This window comes from Gigantopelta aegis, chromosome 8 (genome assembly GCF_016097555.1).
Source record: "Gigantopelta aegis isolate Gae_Host chromosome 8, Gae_host_genome, whole genome shotgun sequence".
NCBI lineage: Eukaryota > Metazoa > Mollusca > Gastropoda > Neomphalida > Peltospiridae > Gigantopelta > Gigantopelta aegis.
The window spans coordinates 18979590-18996718 of NC_054706.1; the positions used below are offsets into that span (position 1 = coordinate 18979590).

A 17129-nucleotide genomic window follows, 5' to 3' on the forward strand; every position below is an offset into this window, starting at 1 on the left:
TAAATTATGTTTTGTTAGAAAATAACTGGGTTTCTGCTCAGTACTGCATAATTGATGTTGTAACTTGCATTAACTGTTGGTTATTCCAGTATTTATGATTTTTATTTTTTTACTAATATTTTAAACAAATTGTTGAGATAAAGTTTATTTATTACCTGTTGTCATACATATGCATAAAGATGTTGTGAACTTGTGAGTACATAGTGATATTGATATATTATCTGTATTTATAGGGGTTTATTGAAATACATAGATTTGTTTTGTTTTAAATGTCTGTGTATATATTATCTACATGTGTTAGAGTATTGCAATATCAAGAAATTGCTGTGATATAAATGTATTTATGTTTTTTTAATTAAAACTGCTGTGGTACTTTCTAATAAATAAAAAAAGCCTACTATTTTGTTATATTTATTGTAGTTATACTAGATACATTAAAAAAACTAACTTTTCTAACACCCATTGATAAGAACAAGTTTCGTTAGTTTGGTAACATATTCTAATAACACACAGACATGTGATAATTAAAAGACATTTCAACTTATTTTTGTGCTTATATCCAATTAATGTTCAAGCATGTTGGTCTGGGCACACACCTCAGCTGTCTGGGCTGCCTGTCCAGGACAGTGGGTTAGTTGTTAGTGGTTAGTGAAAGAGAAGAGGGTGTAGTGGCCTTACACCTACCCATTGAGCTCTTAAGAACTCGCTCTGGGTTGGAGCCGGTACTGGGCTGCGAACCCTGTACCTACCCGCCTGTAGTCCGATGGCTTAACCACTGCACCACCGAGGCCGGTATTTAAAGACAAACCACTGGCTGCTCCATGTCAACAACGCTATATCTATACAAACTTCTTTTTTTTTCCCACAGTATATTTCTTTAATTTTGGGGTCTGTAGTTCGCTTCTGGATGTAGCATGGCAAATGTTTGGGGTTTTTTTAAATATTTCAAAAAGACCATTTGAATATTTTGTTATTATTTGGTTTAAAGTCTGTTTTGGCTTTCGATTCAAGATAAATAATTATATTTGGCAAGTTTCACTTTTTTACGAGTCGTCTCTTAACTCCACTACATCTTTTATCAGTGGTCGTTAGGTATCTTAGCAAAAGGTAAATGCAGTACTACAAAAAGAAGGGGAAAAAAATATTGCATGCAAATTGTTACAGGCAGGGTAGCATATACCATGGTCTTTGACATAGAAGACATTGAAACTAATTTGAACGAGTAAATTGCAAAAAGAAAGGAATTTATTCAATAACACCTCAACGCATTTTAAAATCTGGCTCTGGTGTGTAATATCGGATTCTTTTGACACTTGGTCGAGAGAAAGGAGTCTGATGCCACCTCAGGCTATTCCTTACAAAAACCAGCAATGGAATTTTGTATGTACTTCTTAGACAGGACAACACATACCACAGCCTTTGATGGTACCAGTCATGGAGCACTAGCTGGGATGGGAAAACCCACAGAGATTATTGACCTATTGTTCCACAGGAAAACACTCTACTTCTGAGAAACATTCTGCCACTAAATTAAGTTTTCATGTATGCAATATCAAATGCAACAAAATGATAAAAGTTTGATGCAAACAGGTCTAGAAAAATATCCAACTGAAGATAAAAACTTAAGTTTTTTGGCATTTCCAAAAATAATAACAAAAAAGACCAAATACGAGTTCACAATATTCGATTATGTAAATAAATATTTATTTTATACATAAATGTACAAACACTAAAAAACAATAAAGTAACAAGATGTGATGTTATTCTCCCAACAGCATTTCTGATGCATCTGATAAGATTTGTTTTATAACACATATACAGCTGTTCGTGGGTTGAACAAATGTGAGATCACAAAATAGGACGGAATAGTATTTCAAATGTTTAAGCTTAACAATCATCAGAAAATTAACAAACTGAAGCTATACAAAGATTCTGACACAGTTTATTAAGATCTTACTTTCCTAACAATTATGTAAAACCAGTTTTGATAATTCCTAGACTTGTACTCAAGAAGAATAAAGTTGTTTTTCATAAAGAATACTTTTTCTTAATGGTACCCCAGAAGTGAATATACACTTTACAAACACAGAAACTGTAGCTTGTCTGATGAGAAATGTAAACAATAATTTTGTATATATAATACAGACCACTTTTTGTCGTTCCAAAATAAAGAAAAGTCTACATATACTGAGTCAATAATTGGACACAATCACATGTTGACAAACAGTTACAGCTCCTACTTTCATCGGAGTACAAGGAAGTATTGGTATAGATTCGGGTCTCCACAAGTACTCTGCCACGGGCGGAGTATAGCAAGACTCGAGTCCGTTCATAGGACTCTAGAACCTGTGCAAGGAAGAGCACTCATTTTATATTTTTACGTCTTTTTGTCATTTTGCCATGTGTGCCACCAGTTACATTACAGGGCTATGTAAGGGCAACATAAGTCGAATGTGTGGAATGTAATACAATGACATAATCTGGCATCCATGTTCAGCGCTGGAATGAAGATACATAATACTATTTTACTTTATTCCTTAGTCTCATTATCATCTAGTGTAAGTGTCGGGTACTCGAGTCCTGGTCGAGTTTGACCCTCGAGTACTCAACTCTGATATTTTGAAATCGTGGATGCCCTAATATTGATGTTCTTTATCAAATGATTAAATAAAATTAGGTTTCTCCTTACATTAGCCAAATTTTCTTTTTGAAAGAACAATCTTATAGCAAATGAATCTTAACACTCAAAACAACCTCTTCAAAAAGGATTCTAAATTAAGTCTTTTTGTGTTTTCTTTGTTTTAACATATTCTTGACAGTCTACTTAATTTTTCCCCCCAAAAACTGAAGTTAACAAAAATGTCAGAGTTGTGAATAGATGGATTTCAGTTGAGTTGAAGAAGAAGACTTTTCAGTAAGCGAGCTTCGTATGCCACTGTGTTTCTCCCAGGATGCATCGGTTCTTCTTCCAGAGGTTGTTCTATAATTGCCTTCACATCTCGGCCATATACTGCAAAGTAAACACATCCTTTATTTAGTAATAGCGTACCTTATATGATGATTTAATTTAACAAACAACAAAATGTATGTATTTATAAAACGTTAAAAGTTGGCTTATTTAAAGACACCATTAGAGACCACTAATTAATTAGTCATCAGCTATTGGTTGTTAAACATCTGATAATTCTAAAACAGTCTTAGATGAGACATTCTATATTTTTCTTATACCATTGAGGAATCTTTCATGTTCATTTTTCCACAGACAGGCCAGCACATATAAGATGAATTTATTTATTAAAAAAGTACCCACCCTAACCCAACTCGATAATATTTGGATGTATTAATTTCATGATTTATGGTAATGCCAAAATCTGAAGAAGCTAAAACAGCTAAACACAAGATCGTAGTTGTAACCTATTAAAAAAAAAGAGTTGCAATGATTGCAAATATAAACTCAATACCATAAGCAATTGTGTTTATTTCTTTTCAATTTATATATTTAAAGGTTTTGTTAAATGACACCACAAGAGCTTATTAATCAGCTACTGGATGTCAAACATTTGATAACTTTGAGAGTTTTTGAGAAAGGCCGCAACATTTTTTCTTTACAAATTAATGAAAAAATTAATGAATATTTAACGACACCCCAGCAAAAAAATAGATATTAGCTATTGGGTGTCAAACAGAGATAAATACATCAATGTGATTTTTTTTCCTTTAGCAGCAAGGGATCTTTTATATGCACTTTCCCACAAACATGAGAGCACATACCATGACTTTTGATATACCAATCATGAAGCACTCGTTGGGACAGGGAAACTCCGAGTCAGAGAATGTGTCCACCAACAGGGTTTGATTCTATGACTGAGCTAGATCATGACCCCCACCCCATCAATTTATCATTACATAGCCATAATTCAAATATACACTAAAATATTGATAACAAGTAGGATATAACTAATGTATAGCTGGTTGAATTAAATATCTTTCTAGACAAAATAAATGCATATATTTTTAAGCACTGGCATAGCAAAGAGCGAGACATGAGGGCCTATAGCCATCCCCCAATCACACCTCCCTGCTATATGAGCTTGTCGCTCCATAACTTGACTCATTGTGGTCCCGACACCCACAATATAAAAACCTGGCTATGCCAATATTTCTGAGTAACATTTTGTAATAGTTTGACCAATTCACTAGCCCTCTGTCCCAACTAGTGAATTTTTGGTCTGGGTTATGGGAAATTCTTAATTGTAATACAGTGAAACCCCTCTAAACCGGAATCCCCTCAAAACCGGGCGTTTTCCACGGTCCCATGATTTACACATCTTTTAACACTATATTTTACCCCTCTAAACCGGAAACCCCTCTAAACTGAACACCGGACAAACAATTCGGACCCATGAAAACCGGACGATCAAACCGATACCAATCAATATGGCGCCCACCTGTCTGTGAACACCGATGGCTAGTGCAATATGCGCATGCTCGAGATCGCTGTTATCAGTGTAATCACCGCTGCATACAGTACAGGTACCGCTCAGCAGGCAAGATTAGCAACTTGACAATAAACAATTAAAAGGACTGATCGCAAGCTTTGGTATGGAGTTAACTACTGTAAACACATTGATTGTGTTGTAATTATGGTTAACATTAGCAGAGTTCGGGTTTGGACGCTATTCACTGGATTGCACGGGCTTGGAACGAAACGAAGCCGAGGACGATCACCAAGTGTTTCTCCGTCGCTGGTTTCTCGCCGACCAACGAATCGGTGCTTGAAGACGATGACGACGACAACATTCCGTTATCACGACTAGCACGCGAACTCGTCACTGCCAACGTGGACACTGACATCTTGACCAGCTTCGACAATGATGTGCCGATTGAAGACTGCACAAATGAGTGGGAGAGAGAACTAGTGGCCAACTTCCATGGGGACGAAATACCCAATGACGGAAGCGACAACGAATCCGAACAAGATGTATCTGTTCCGGGAAACGATCTCAGCTATCCTGACGTGTTGAACATGCTTCAGATTTTAAAGGACTTTGCAATACAGAAAGGTGAACGTTTCCTATTGCATGTACAGGAATTAGAAAGTTTAACGCAGGCAACCATTGTTAAACACAGATGTGAAAGACAACAGACATCGATGGATACGTTTCTCAACGTAGGCTGATTTATCGATTGACTGACAATTTGTGGACTTTTTAATGTATTTTTTTTCTCAATATTACTCCCATGGATGTTTTTATTTTTCTAAATGTTCATAAATGCACAATTTTTCAACATATTCTTGTTGTTCTTGTTTTAAAACACTATAACACTTTCCCTATTTTATGGACAACGGAAGGTATTTCCGTCCAGGCAGACCCCTGAAAACCGGACACCTCTGAAAACCGGACATTTTACTTGGTCCCATGGATGTCCGGTATTGAGGGGTTTCACTGTACATAGGGAACTAGGTAAAGCTTCTGTGAATGCTATTAACTTTGTCAAACATTTGTCAAACACTGATTTTGTTGGGGTATTTAACTGATCAATTCCCATGCTATCCCTTGCATTAACAATAAGCCATTACAGTACTGGGCGCCGTTCCACAAAGCGATCTTAGCACTAAGATCACCTTAAGTGCATATGTTGTCTGTGCAGTTACGGCGAACTTAGGACTAAGATCATTTCATGGAACGGGGCCCAGAATGGAAGGTACAATATTTACATTCACAGCACTCGAGGAACTGAATGCACTCCTGAACCACGGCGTCTCTGATCATGATCATGTGTTTGGACATATTCTCTATCAGAGACAGGAAGTTCCGCTTCGCATAGAACCATGTGTCTGTTCCCAGTTTCTTGTTGTACGGCTCAAGACTTTTGATCACTCGTGAAATGCCAAACTCGTAGTTGCCTTTTGCACAGTACAAGGTTCTGAAAAAAAGTATTATTTATTAAAAAAATATTTGTGGCGTGGATGATAACTAAATTTTTATAAGTTAATTTACAAAAAGTGATCATCATTCACATATATTAGATGTTAATAAATTTTGAACATGAACAAAATAAGACATGTGCACATGATTAAACACTTATTTATCATAAACTAGTTAAATACACAGCTGTTTAGTAAATTTGGAACCTCATGTTTTTAAATACATTTATTTATTTCAGGAATTGGAGCCAATTTCATCAGAAGTTTACGTCTGTGACTAGAAGTTATACCTACCATACGTTTACATGTGTTTGGCATCTATTTCACACAGAAAATTACATCATTAAAATAGATGAAGCATTTTAAGGATGAAAGCAAATGAAATATGGCTACTTTAAATCATATTAGTTGTATTTTTAGTAGTGATATGAATTGTGATTTAGTCTGAGACCACAAACAACACATATACACATCAACTCACCCTATGACTAAGTTAACAATACACAGATGATAAATCTTTTTGTCCGGGTCCTGGTAGGCAACTCTCTCTTCTTCCTTCTCTATCTTCCTCATCAGTTCTTCAGCCTAAACACAAAATGTAGAATATTACAGGAGCAGATCCAAACCGAGTGTTCTGGCAGTGCACACTTTATACCAGAATTTCAGTGTGCCACAAAACTATAATTTCTAGTGGGCATCTTGGTCAGCTGGGGTTTGTGGGTAAGCTTGATTTATACAATCAGGCATTGAATTTGGAGATTTGTCTTTAGAATTCTGCCAGAATTGTAAAAATGAGGGATTCCATCTCATAATGTTACATATCCGTCTCAAAATGTGGGATGAGCAATAGCACAGACTCCTAGTACATTTGCAGTATGTAGATGTTGGGGGAGGGGATGTTTTTTCCCCACCGACTGATGTTACAGGAATCTAAATGGAATCCTGTAATTTTAACTTCTGGAAATATTAAGGAAATCAAATTCCCAAATTGCCAATGAAAAAAAAGAGACCTGACCATGTAATATTCTGTAACTGTTAGCTGAATTTCCAGAGTGTTGTTCTTTAATACATACTAACCTCTTCATTTTGACTCGTCATGATGTACGATACACAAAGATTGGCCAACACACTCGCACTGACACTTAAAAGCTGTAAGAAAACATAAAGGTATAATAAGATTAAAAAGTTACAACATAATTATTTAATATATTTATGTACGGTAATTATTTTACAAAAGTTGCATTGCTTGTAACAAGAAATTAATTTAAGAATGTCATTTAAAATACATAGTACATAAAATATGAGATGATGTGCTTTTCTTAGAAAGCTGATTTAATGTATAATAAAGTAAATACGTAGTATATAATAAAATAATCTGATTTGGCTTATAAGTTCTGAAACTAATGAAGTGACAGAAAGTTCATATCTTTATATGTTCTTGGTAATATATCAAAATACTCAAGTGGAAGAAAAAAGAGACAGAGACAGTCAGATGCTGCTACCCCAGACACAAACGAAAATATTCTTGCCAGTTTATTAGTTGTTTGTATAGCTGGACCAGTCCATTCTTTACCACTCTCCTTAAATGATGCCAGGCGAGCGATCATATGAGGTCTCAAATTAAATGCATTCAAAATTTGCAGCTCTCCTACTTTCCAGGTGAGTGTGGAGGGGAGTGGGGGTGATCATTGCCTTTTCTGGCAAAGACTGACTCCGTGGGCAGAAGGTGAAATGCACTTAGGTTAAGAGGTGGGGTTAAATGAAATGAAAAGAACACCAACTTACATCATCGTAATTCTTTTTGACAATGGGCTCGTAAAAACCAGTTGCTTCTTTGTACTTGTTCTCCTGCATGAAGAGGACGTGGGCGACATTCAGTTTCCACACATCGTGTTCGTTGCAGAACTCGACGGACTTGCGGAATATCTTCTCCACTTGCTGGTAGTTCTCCATCTCCCAATAAATCTTCGCCTGTTGCATCAGGATCGGAATGAATCTGTAACAGTTAAAGTAAACACTGTTAGTATACAGACGTTTTGGGGGCTATTTATTTTAAAACATAGTCAGTGTAATTTGTTTGATGGATGAGTGAGGTTTTTTAAAAAACATTAGTTCTGCTTAGTATAGGCTATTTAAGCTAAGTATAATAAACCAGAGTGGTGGTAATCCATCTTCAGCAGTTTAATTTGCTATAAACTGGGCATCTCCAATTGCTAAAAAATTAAAAATGTATTGCTTGGTCTGGAGTGTGAGAGAGGAAATCTGCTGATGCGGAATAGGCTAATTTACCAAACAGCAGCAAGGTATCTTTCCCACAATGGGACACCACATTAATAACCTTTGAAATTACAGTTGTGGAGCACTAGTTGGGGCTAGAAAAACCACTGTGTCCAACAACGGAGATTGATCCTATGCTCCATGTTAGAAGAGTACTTTACTACTGAGCTGTATCATTCCTCTGTTAATCAGCAATATGATATCCATTTAAAAATAAATGCCGAATGGTCCTTTAAAAAGCTGAAATCTCTGCTATATCTAAATAATGGTAATTTTTCAAATCTAATCCAGTTTGTGAAAATAATTTTAAACAAAAAGAGCTGAAATTCGCTAAAATATCACATCCATGGCTATCTAGCATTGAAGTCTGCTTACAACTACATACCTCTCCAAAACTTCATCGTAATCGTTGACAGCTTTCTTGACAGCATCATCGTCATGGTTTTGTCGTGCCTCTTGGACCTTGAGGAGAAACACAAGCATGATTGGCTAAATTCTCACAGAATATTATCAGCATAATATAAATAAAGTAATAGTTCAAATAACAAATTTTTTTTATTTATTATTAAGATCATAATTAAATACAGTTTTTACAGATATAAGCTAATAAACTTTATATAAATTTGAACAATCCTTTTAATACATACAACTTGATGAAAAGAGAAATATTCAGAAAGGCAATATAAATAAAAGCAATAAAACTGGTTCTAACTCAAAACAAATTAAAAATAAAGACCACTAGTAACGCATCACAGTTATTCAAAAATCAAATATAGAAGATTAAGAAAAGAACAAAAGAAAAGCAGTTGAATGTTCTTAATTTTCACTAACTTTCAGAAGCTTTCCTACAGAAGCTTTTGTACACAACAATAAACAGTGTACCTGTTTAGTGAGTTTCCTCAGTGTTTCTGTCTGTTTTGTGGCCATCTCGTCCAGCTTTCGATACGCTTCTTCGGGAGATGTCTGTCTTGTAATCACTGCTTCCAAGAAGTCATACAGGTACTACAATACACAATTATTAACAACTTTATTTAGTGATCCAAGATCTAAAACAATTAATCATATTTAAAGTTTGTTTTGTTCAATGGCACCACTAGAGCACATTGATTTATTTATCATCGGCTACTGGATGTCAAACATTTGGTAATTTTTGACATATAGTTTTTTAAGAGGAAACCTGCTACATTTTTCCATTAGTAGCAAGGGATTTTTAATATGCATTAACCCACATACAGAAAAGCACATACCATGGCATTGATGTAACAGTCGTGATGCACTGGATAGAATGAGAAATAACTCAATGGTCAGTAATGAACAATAAATAAGAGAATTCAAAATCTCCCTTTAGAAAACACAATAAAGGGTTTCATTTTTCAATCATCCAAAGTGAAAAAGAGGTTTTTGATTACGAGCACATTTTAAATTTTTTAATTGTAATAACCACAAGCATGTCTGTTACAATCTTTCTCATTATTTTAAGTTAACAATTTCACAAATATTGAAAATCAAACTAACCGGTGTGAGATATTTATATGTTAAATGAGCATTTTCTGCCAACACATCAGCTGCCAAGTCATAATACTGAAAGGAAAAAGAAAATATATTAAAACCTTTACTGGTAAACTTTAAAAAATATTAATTTTAAAATAAAACATAATATTTAAGATCAATGGTAGTATGACAGATAGCTCTTAACTGTGGTTTTATTAGTTTGCGTACATTATTACTGGCAGGTTTTAATTTTAACACAAGTCACATTCACATAATTACATATATTACAACTTTTGTTTTAACAGTCGCCTGTTACATTTTTAAGGGCTGGAAACCACAACATGGTATTTCCACTTTGACCCAAAAATGGGATGTGTCCACTACTGTTTTTTTAATAGGTGTGCTGTAAAGCTATATAATTTCAGAGGGGGTAGAGGGGAGAAAGAAAAAGAAAACTAATTATTCTAACAACCACAATTTATTGCACTATAAAACAAAAGAATCTGGCATATGTTTTGTTCACTTATCACTGTATTCGGATATAAAATAGGCTGCAAATTTAGCAGAATTCTGTGTTTTTACAAACATATATTTTGTGTCAGAAGCACAGGATTATAAGATGGAATACCAAAATATCTGTATTACATAATTTATAAGATTCCAGCATAATCCTAAAAAATTGTTTTTAAATCCCACAATTCAGTGCCTGTTAGCCGTACCTCGTATTTGATGTAGAGCAGTAAGAGATTTCCGAATGTTTCTGGCGGAAACGGGTTCTGCTGAAGCAGGAACTGCATTTTCTGGAATCCTTGTGTGGGCTGCTGGTCCATGTTCATCAGAGCCTGGTTGTGGAGAGACACGGCATCAAGTTCCTCCTCCGACCGTGGTGGCATGTCGGTCAAAGCCTCACACGCTGCTTCGTCTAAAACACAAACAATGGAAGAACTTCATCCAAAAGATACGTCTAATCATCCATACCACCAAACTACTCACTTTAAAGGTTGATGTTTCTCTTGTAACAGCATATTTAATTTTTAGCAGACCGATTTTCATTGATTAAATATTTTCTGTCAATAAGACCTGATGGATCAACTACCGGCAATATGACTATCTATGGACAGTCATGTGACTGGTTTTGGACCAATAAAAATACAGGTATATTCTTATCATGTAATTAATATACAGAACTTCACATACACTGTCAGTAACAAAAAGGCGCAAACTCAAGTGAAAATAAAAAGGGAATTCCCCATTTACAAGTTCTGGTCAAGATTGCACATGTGTAATACAAGATAAATTTATCACACAGTTTGAAAATGTCTTTATAACTATAGTAAGATTGAATAGCTATGTAATGAATAATAAAAAGTGCAACAAAGCTGAGAATAATTTGCAACTGTCCTACAAAGTAAGCTTAGAACAACCAAGTCCACTCACAGTTTCGCAGCTGATATTCAATGGCTGCCTTCAAATTAAAGGCTTCAATTAAAGCAGTTTCATGAAGTGTCAGTGAATTTCCCACACTTCGGACATCTATTCCTTCCGTTGTCATGCCAACACTCAGCTCTGTAAGAAAAGATAGCTATTTTTATATACATAAAAAACACAAAACAAAGTTGTTCTGACAACAGGAACCTGCAACAATTAGCTTACCACATGCAACTAGTTGTTCCAGATGTCTATGGTTCTGACTATGGAAATAAAACTATTTTAGAACTGTATGACAGAAGTAGGTTGGGTTTTTTCTTACACTCTTATCACAATTAAAATAAGTTTAAATGTTGTGACAGCAGGTGGGTTTCCCGTATAAACTATAGCATGTGTTATAAATGAAATATATTAATTCATTACATTTTTAAAAGAAACGATTTTTTAGTTATTTTGCCTTTATGGTGCCCTTAGCAATAATCCTCAAATATAACGATTAAAATAGATGAACGGTGATCATTGTATACTTATTCTACAAATAGTAACTGGTAATTGTTAAAATATGACATGTGCTCATGACTAAACAACTGCACTAACAGCAAATTATTAAAAACATGCAGCTATTTAAAACAAGGTTACACACGACTAAAAAATAATAATTTTTTCATAAATTCAGTTCCAACTGTCTTTAACTGAGTTTGTACTCACCAGGATGTTCACGTATCCCCCTCTCTATGATGTCTGCGATGTGTTTCAGGGCTGGCGCGTACTGCTTCATCATGTAGTGACACAGAGCGATGCTATACGACATATCCGACCGATACCCTAGTATTTGCATCGCTGTGGAAAACTTTTGACAAGCCTCTTCATAACGACCCTCCTACAGAGCGAAACAAAGATTACCATTATATCAGGCTATCATTTTGATGGAGACCTATTGCTCCTGCACTTTAGCTTCTCAAAATGTGAACTTGGAGAAGGGCGAGGGCAAATCTCACAATGAAATTCTTTTGAGGGGAGTGATTAATTGCTCCTCAAACTTAGGTTATGGGGAGCCATTTAAGTTATTACCATACCGGATACTGAGTATTGATATTTAATCCTATTGTAGTTTCTTTTTTCTTATTTTAATTCACATGCTAACAGGTGCTAAACATTACTACTCTCATTGAACTAGTCTCAGGGGAATGATAACTCTCGTTAAATAGCAAAGACTGGGAGAGCATGAAAAATTCACTCCTAAAAAAGTCTCAACATTACTGAATCAATATTCACAAATTTTAAAAGGCCATTCTCCTGCAATATTACTCTTCTGACTAAACGTCGGGGAATGATCTATCACTCTCTTGGGTGTTTTGAATGTGATAACTGCTAGATTTTACATCTATAATAAATCACAGAAACTCCACTATCCCTCACAGAAATTCACTTTGTGAAGAGTTAGTTCTTCATCTCTTATACGTGTATGTACACCATTTAATTTTTCTTTGTTCTAAATAACATACTTAATGTTTTTGGACTTCTTTATATAACGTGTCTCACTGTAGATGAAAAGCAGGCAAAATCAGATTAACATATAAAACAGCTCTATTGGAGTCTGAATAGCACGGACATATAGCTCAATAATCATTTAGGTGTATCAACTTCAGCATTTTACTGACTATTGCTAGATCTGCACTGGTTAACTTTTACAAAAACATTTCCTTTTTCTTCTTTTCTATCTACAATAACTATACCTTGAATAGAAGACATCCAAAGTTGCTTTCTGTGTCTGGGTCATCTGAAGGACATTGCTCAACCAAACTCTGTAAAAATCACAATGGTGAAACATTTATTAATTTATGTTCAGCCTTTTGTAACAATAATTGTAGGCAAAATCCAAACTAAATGTCTTTTTTTTTTCAAACAGTATATTAAATTGAAATATATTTTACAAGTCTAATCTAAACGATAACGGAAAGTATCATTAAATATACCACATGGTATTAGGCAATAATAATAAAACAAACTTTTAAAAAAGTCTCTACATTACATTTAGAATTAAATACTTGTATTTTTTCCAGCACAACTTTAAAATGGGTAACGGTAGTCGTTTAAGGGAAATAACTCCTAAAGTACAATTCAATACAAGGGAAATTTGTTAATAAAACTTACTTTAGCTCCTGGAAGATCCTCTTCTCCATACTTAATAGCAGCTTGTAATTTTGTAATCTGGAAGTAAATACATGATATACTTTGATATACTGATAGCTATAAGATTTGACATATGATTAGTAACAAGGTAAACAGCAAATCCATGACAAAGTGAAAACACCAGTAGAAATCAGATCACTCCAAAACAATTGCTGGTCTGTTTAACCAGGTATGAAGGGTCACAGCACCTATCTTCCCTTGGTGGACCTAATATATTTTTCCAACCCAACTATTGCATTACAATTGGTATATCAGAGGTTGCTGTACATATAAAAATGCATATAAAAGATCCCTTTCTGCTATTAGGTAAAGGGTTGTAATAACATCAGACACCAAATACATGTATCTGTAGTCTGAATGTGCATTTGTTGACATTTTATTCAACAAACATTCTTCCGAAATTTGAGCCCTGATTTTGAGTCTAAAATATAAGCTTAGTTACTCCTTGGTGCCAGAAATGGAATTCAGGTAGCAACCATGTCCAAGAACATATGTATTTTATTCTGATTTGTGTAAATAGCCATTGATTTTTATTTTCAAATTTAAATTAAAGTTTGTCTTGTTCAACAACACCACTAGAGCAGATTGATTTATTAATCATTCGCAGTTTAATCATTGGATGTCAAACATTTGGTAATTCAGACATAGTCTTATCGGAATCTCAAACTTTTCCATCAGCAGCAACAGATCTTTTATATGCATTTCCCAAAAGCAGGGTTTCTGCCAGAGGGTAAAACGCGTATGGCGCCATACCCAAATTTCTTTGCAGATTTTATTATTTTAAGTTAACCTTTTGACAAAATTAATGACTCTTTATCATTACTGTATGATTTTTTTATCTCTAACCCTAAACCTAACCTATTTTCTTTCTGGGGAAAGCCCCCGGCCCCCATATCTGCTGTTGATTGTGGTTGCATTCAATTCAATAGTGCCATACCCACAAATTTCCTTCTGGCAGAAACACTAAAAAGGAAGAAAAGTGCATAATATGACCTTTGATAAACCAGTTGTGAGTCTCTGGATGGGACGAGAAAAATCCCCAAAACTATGGGAGTTCAATCCTATGCTCCAAGTACCTCAGGTAAGCCTTTTACCGTTTTAGTTGGATCCCTCTCTTGATGAAATACAAGTGCAGAAACTCTCACCACTTTTCATCTGAAGTTGTGCTAGTATGAGGTAAGCACGGGCAACTGCTCAGTACCCACCTGTGATACAGAGGCTGCAACTCACCTGTCCATGATATTCCTGATTATCAATCTGACAGGCCACCTTCATGGCCTCTTGATACAGACATGCTTTGTACAGTGACTGTGCATAGTTGAGCCGGTAAGCTTCTACCTCTGGGTGCATAAACGTCAGCTGTTCGTAGCAATCGGATGCATTGACAAAGTCCTGTTGTTGGTAGTAACAGTATGCCAGAAGGGACAAAGCAGCTCGAGACTGTAAAATGAAATATACTTTTTAAATTTATTTCCATGCAAATACAATGCTGTCCTAGGCTATAATGGCTGTCTGTTCAGTTAAGATGTTAACACTAGCTAATTCAGGGCTTCTAGATTATGGTAGGCCCACTCCCATGGCTAGTGATATTCAGTGTTGGGCTAGTAAATAACTACTATTGCCATGCCCGACGGCAAGTGAATTTTTTGGGTCAAATGTTGCAGTTAAGTCTATTTTGTAAATATGAATATCCTGCCCCCCAAGCCAACCCCAATGTTAGAGTTTTTAAACTATATCTCTCTCTTTAGGTGACATATCCAGGGTTTTTTAATTGTGGCTAGTAAATTTAAAAATCATTGATCCCATAGCTAGTAGATTTATAAAAATTCGAGAAGGCCTGGCTAATTGTTGGTGATTAATGATAGAAGATAAGATAAAAGGAAGCCAGCAATGGGATGTGAACTCAGCACCTTACCCAGCATACGGTCAATGGCATAACTATTTCATTAAATGTAATCATGTTGACATTAATGATGTTAACATGTTAAACGTATTACAAATTTAGGGATTCACATGCAAATCTGATCAGTTGCTTGTTAAAAACTGTATTAACAGACCTTCTGAATTATTGTACAACTGACCTTTGGGTGGCTTTGTAGCTGGTTGTTCAAAAGTTGAACTGCTTCTTTATAACGTTGATCTTTTATCTGAAACAAAATTTTATTGTTAAATATCTTCTATGTTTAGTATTGTGAATAAAACTTGCTATTAAAATATGTATATAGATTAAAAAGAAATATGCTTTAATAAAAATGAGGATAAAATGTCAAAACTCAAAAGGGTAAAATTCTTAAGGTCCGACGACAGTCACTTTTTGTAAATTAAACATAGCCAATGGTAATGTTTTGATATGATATATCTGACAAAAGGTACTTTTTATTTCTTTCATCTTTTAAAACTTAAAATTAATATTTTGTCCAGAATTATGAAAAATAAAACAATACCGACCTGTAAACAGTGTTGTCTGCTTGTTACTGACATTTGACAGGGGTCAAGGTTAGTAGACCAGTATTTATTTAATGTGGTGAAGCACTGTAATAATATAGCTAATTTTGAATTTGAATGACGTCACTTTGCATCTCTTTACAATAACCATAAACTGGGTACACGATGTTCCCATTTTAAGAATGCTGGAAAAATTACAATGGAAAATTGCTATTGAAATTTTTTTGTTAAAACATTACTACTGCACCTGAATGTGTTTGAAGAAAATCTTGTGATTAAAAAATTGTACCTTTTACGAAATATGGATTTCAAATAAAATTACGGTAAGATATGCTATATTTATTATGTACGAAGCCAAAACAAGGGTGCGAAAACTAACTGTCATCGACTTTAGGGAATCTAAGACTGATGCCTATCATAGTCACTGATAGTTCACGAAGCTAAACATCTAAGGTCCTTTTTTTAACATTCTCTCATTTATGGCACAGTAATAAACATTACAATAATAAATATCGTGCCGGAGACATTTATCTTGATGAACTAAGGTCGACGTCAGTCACTTTTCGCACCCTTGTTTTGGCTTCGTACACAGTAAATAAAACATATCCAACGGTAATTTTTTTATATGATATATTTGACAAAAGGTATTTTTTATTTATTTCATCTTTTGAAACTTAAAATTAATATTTTGTCCAGACTTATAAAAAATAACAAAATGCCAACCTGTAAACAACTTTGTCCGCTTGTTATAGAAATTTGACAGGGGTCAAGGTTAGTATACCAGTTTTTATTTTAATGTGGCGAAGCATTGTAATAATATAGCTAATTTTGAATTTGAATGATGTCAGTATTCTAATGACGTCACTTTGAATCACCTTACAATAACCATACACTGGGTACATGACGTTTCCGTTTTAAGAATGCTGAAAAATTACAATGCAAACTTGCTATTGAAATTTTTTTTTTGAACATTACTAATGCATCTGAATGTGTTTGAAGAAAATCTTGTGATTAAAAAATTGATTTCAAGTGAAATTACGGTAAGATATGCTATATTTATTGTGTACGAAGCCAAAACAAGGGTGCGAAAAGTGACTGTCGTCGACTTTAGCCTAAGGCTTAGGCTAACTTACCCGCTAAGTCACTGACAGTATGATTGTATTCATTTATTAATCATTTTAAAACATAAAAATATTCCAAAATATAATTTTTACTTTTAATCAACTTACATGTCCATAAATTGTGGACGTATACTCTCCTTCTTTTAATTGTAAATGTGTCATTTTTAATTCCAGTGGTGGAGTAAGTTGCTAAACTGTTTGTTGTCAATGGAATGCCATGTACCTAACACGTTGTTTGTTACGCA

General features: G+C 34.6%; 1 protein-coding gene across 1 annotated transcript; it reads right to left on the minus strand.

The window, feature by feature from the left end:
- Window positions 1–1682: 1682 nt before the first annotated feature.
- LOC121379255 (tetratricopeptide repeat protein 30A-like) lies at window positions 1683–17109 on the minus strand. The gene is made up of 16 exons (XM_041507777.1): window positions 16993–17109; window positions 15400–15465; window positions 14549–14758; window positions 13280–13336; window positions 12862–12930; window positions 11834–12005; window positions 11135–11263; window positions 10417–10619; window positions 9722–9787; window positions 9089–9208; window positions 8592–8668; window positions 7715–7925; window positions 7007–7078; window positions 6411–6514; window positions 5720–5928; window positions 1683–3010 (listed from the first exon to the last, which is right to left on the minus strand). The coding sequence occupies exons 1-16, from the start codon at window positions 17044–17046 to the stop codon at window positions 2886–2888; spliced, it is 1944 nt and encodes a 647-aa protein (XP_041363711.1). The 5' UTR covers window positions 17047–17109; the 3' UTR covers window positions 1683–2885.
- Between the last annotated feature and the right edge of the window lie 20 nt (window positions 17110–17129).

Coding starts and splice junctions, on each gene's coding strand:
- LOC121379255 (XM_041507777.1), bottom strand. CDS start 17,046: ATGACACATTTACAATTAAAAGAAGGAGAGTATACGTCCACAATTTAT. Junction 10,620..11,134: donor TGAATATCAGCTGCGAAACT/GTGAGTGGACTT, acceptor TTTGTGTTTTAG/ACGAAGCAGCGTGTGAGGCT. Junction 3,011..5,719: donor GTTCCTCGAGTGCTGTGAAT/GTAAATATTGTA, acceptor TTTACTTTGCAG/TATATGGCCGAGATGTGAAG.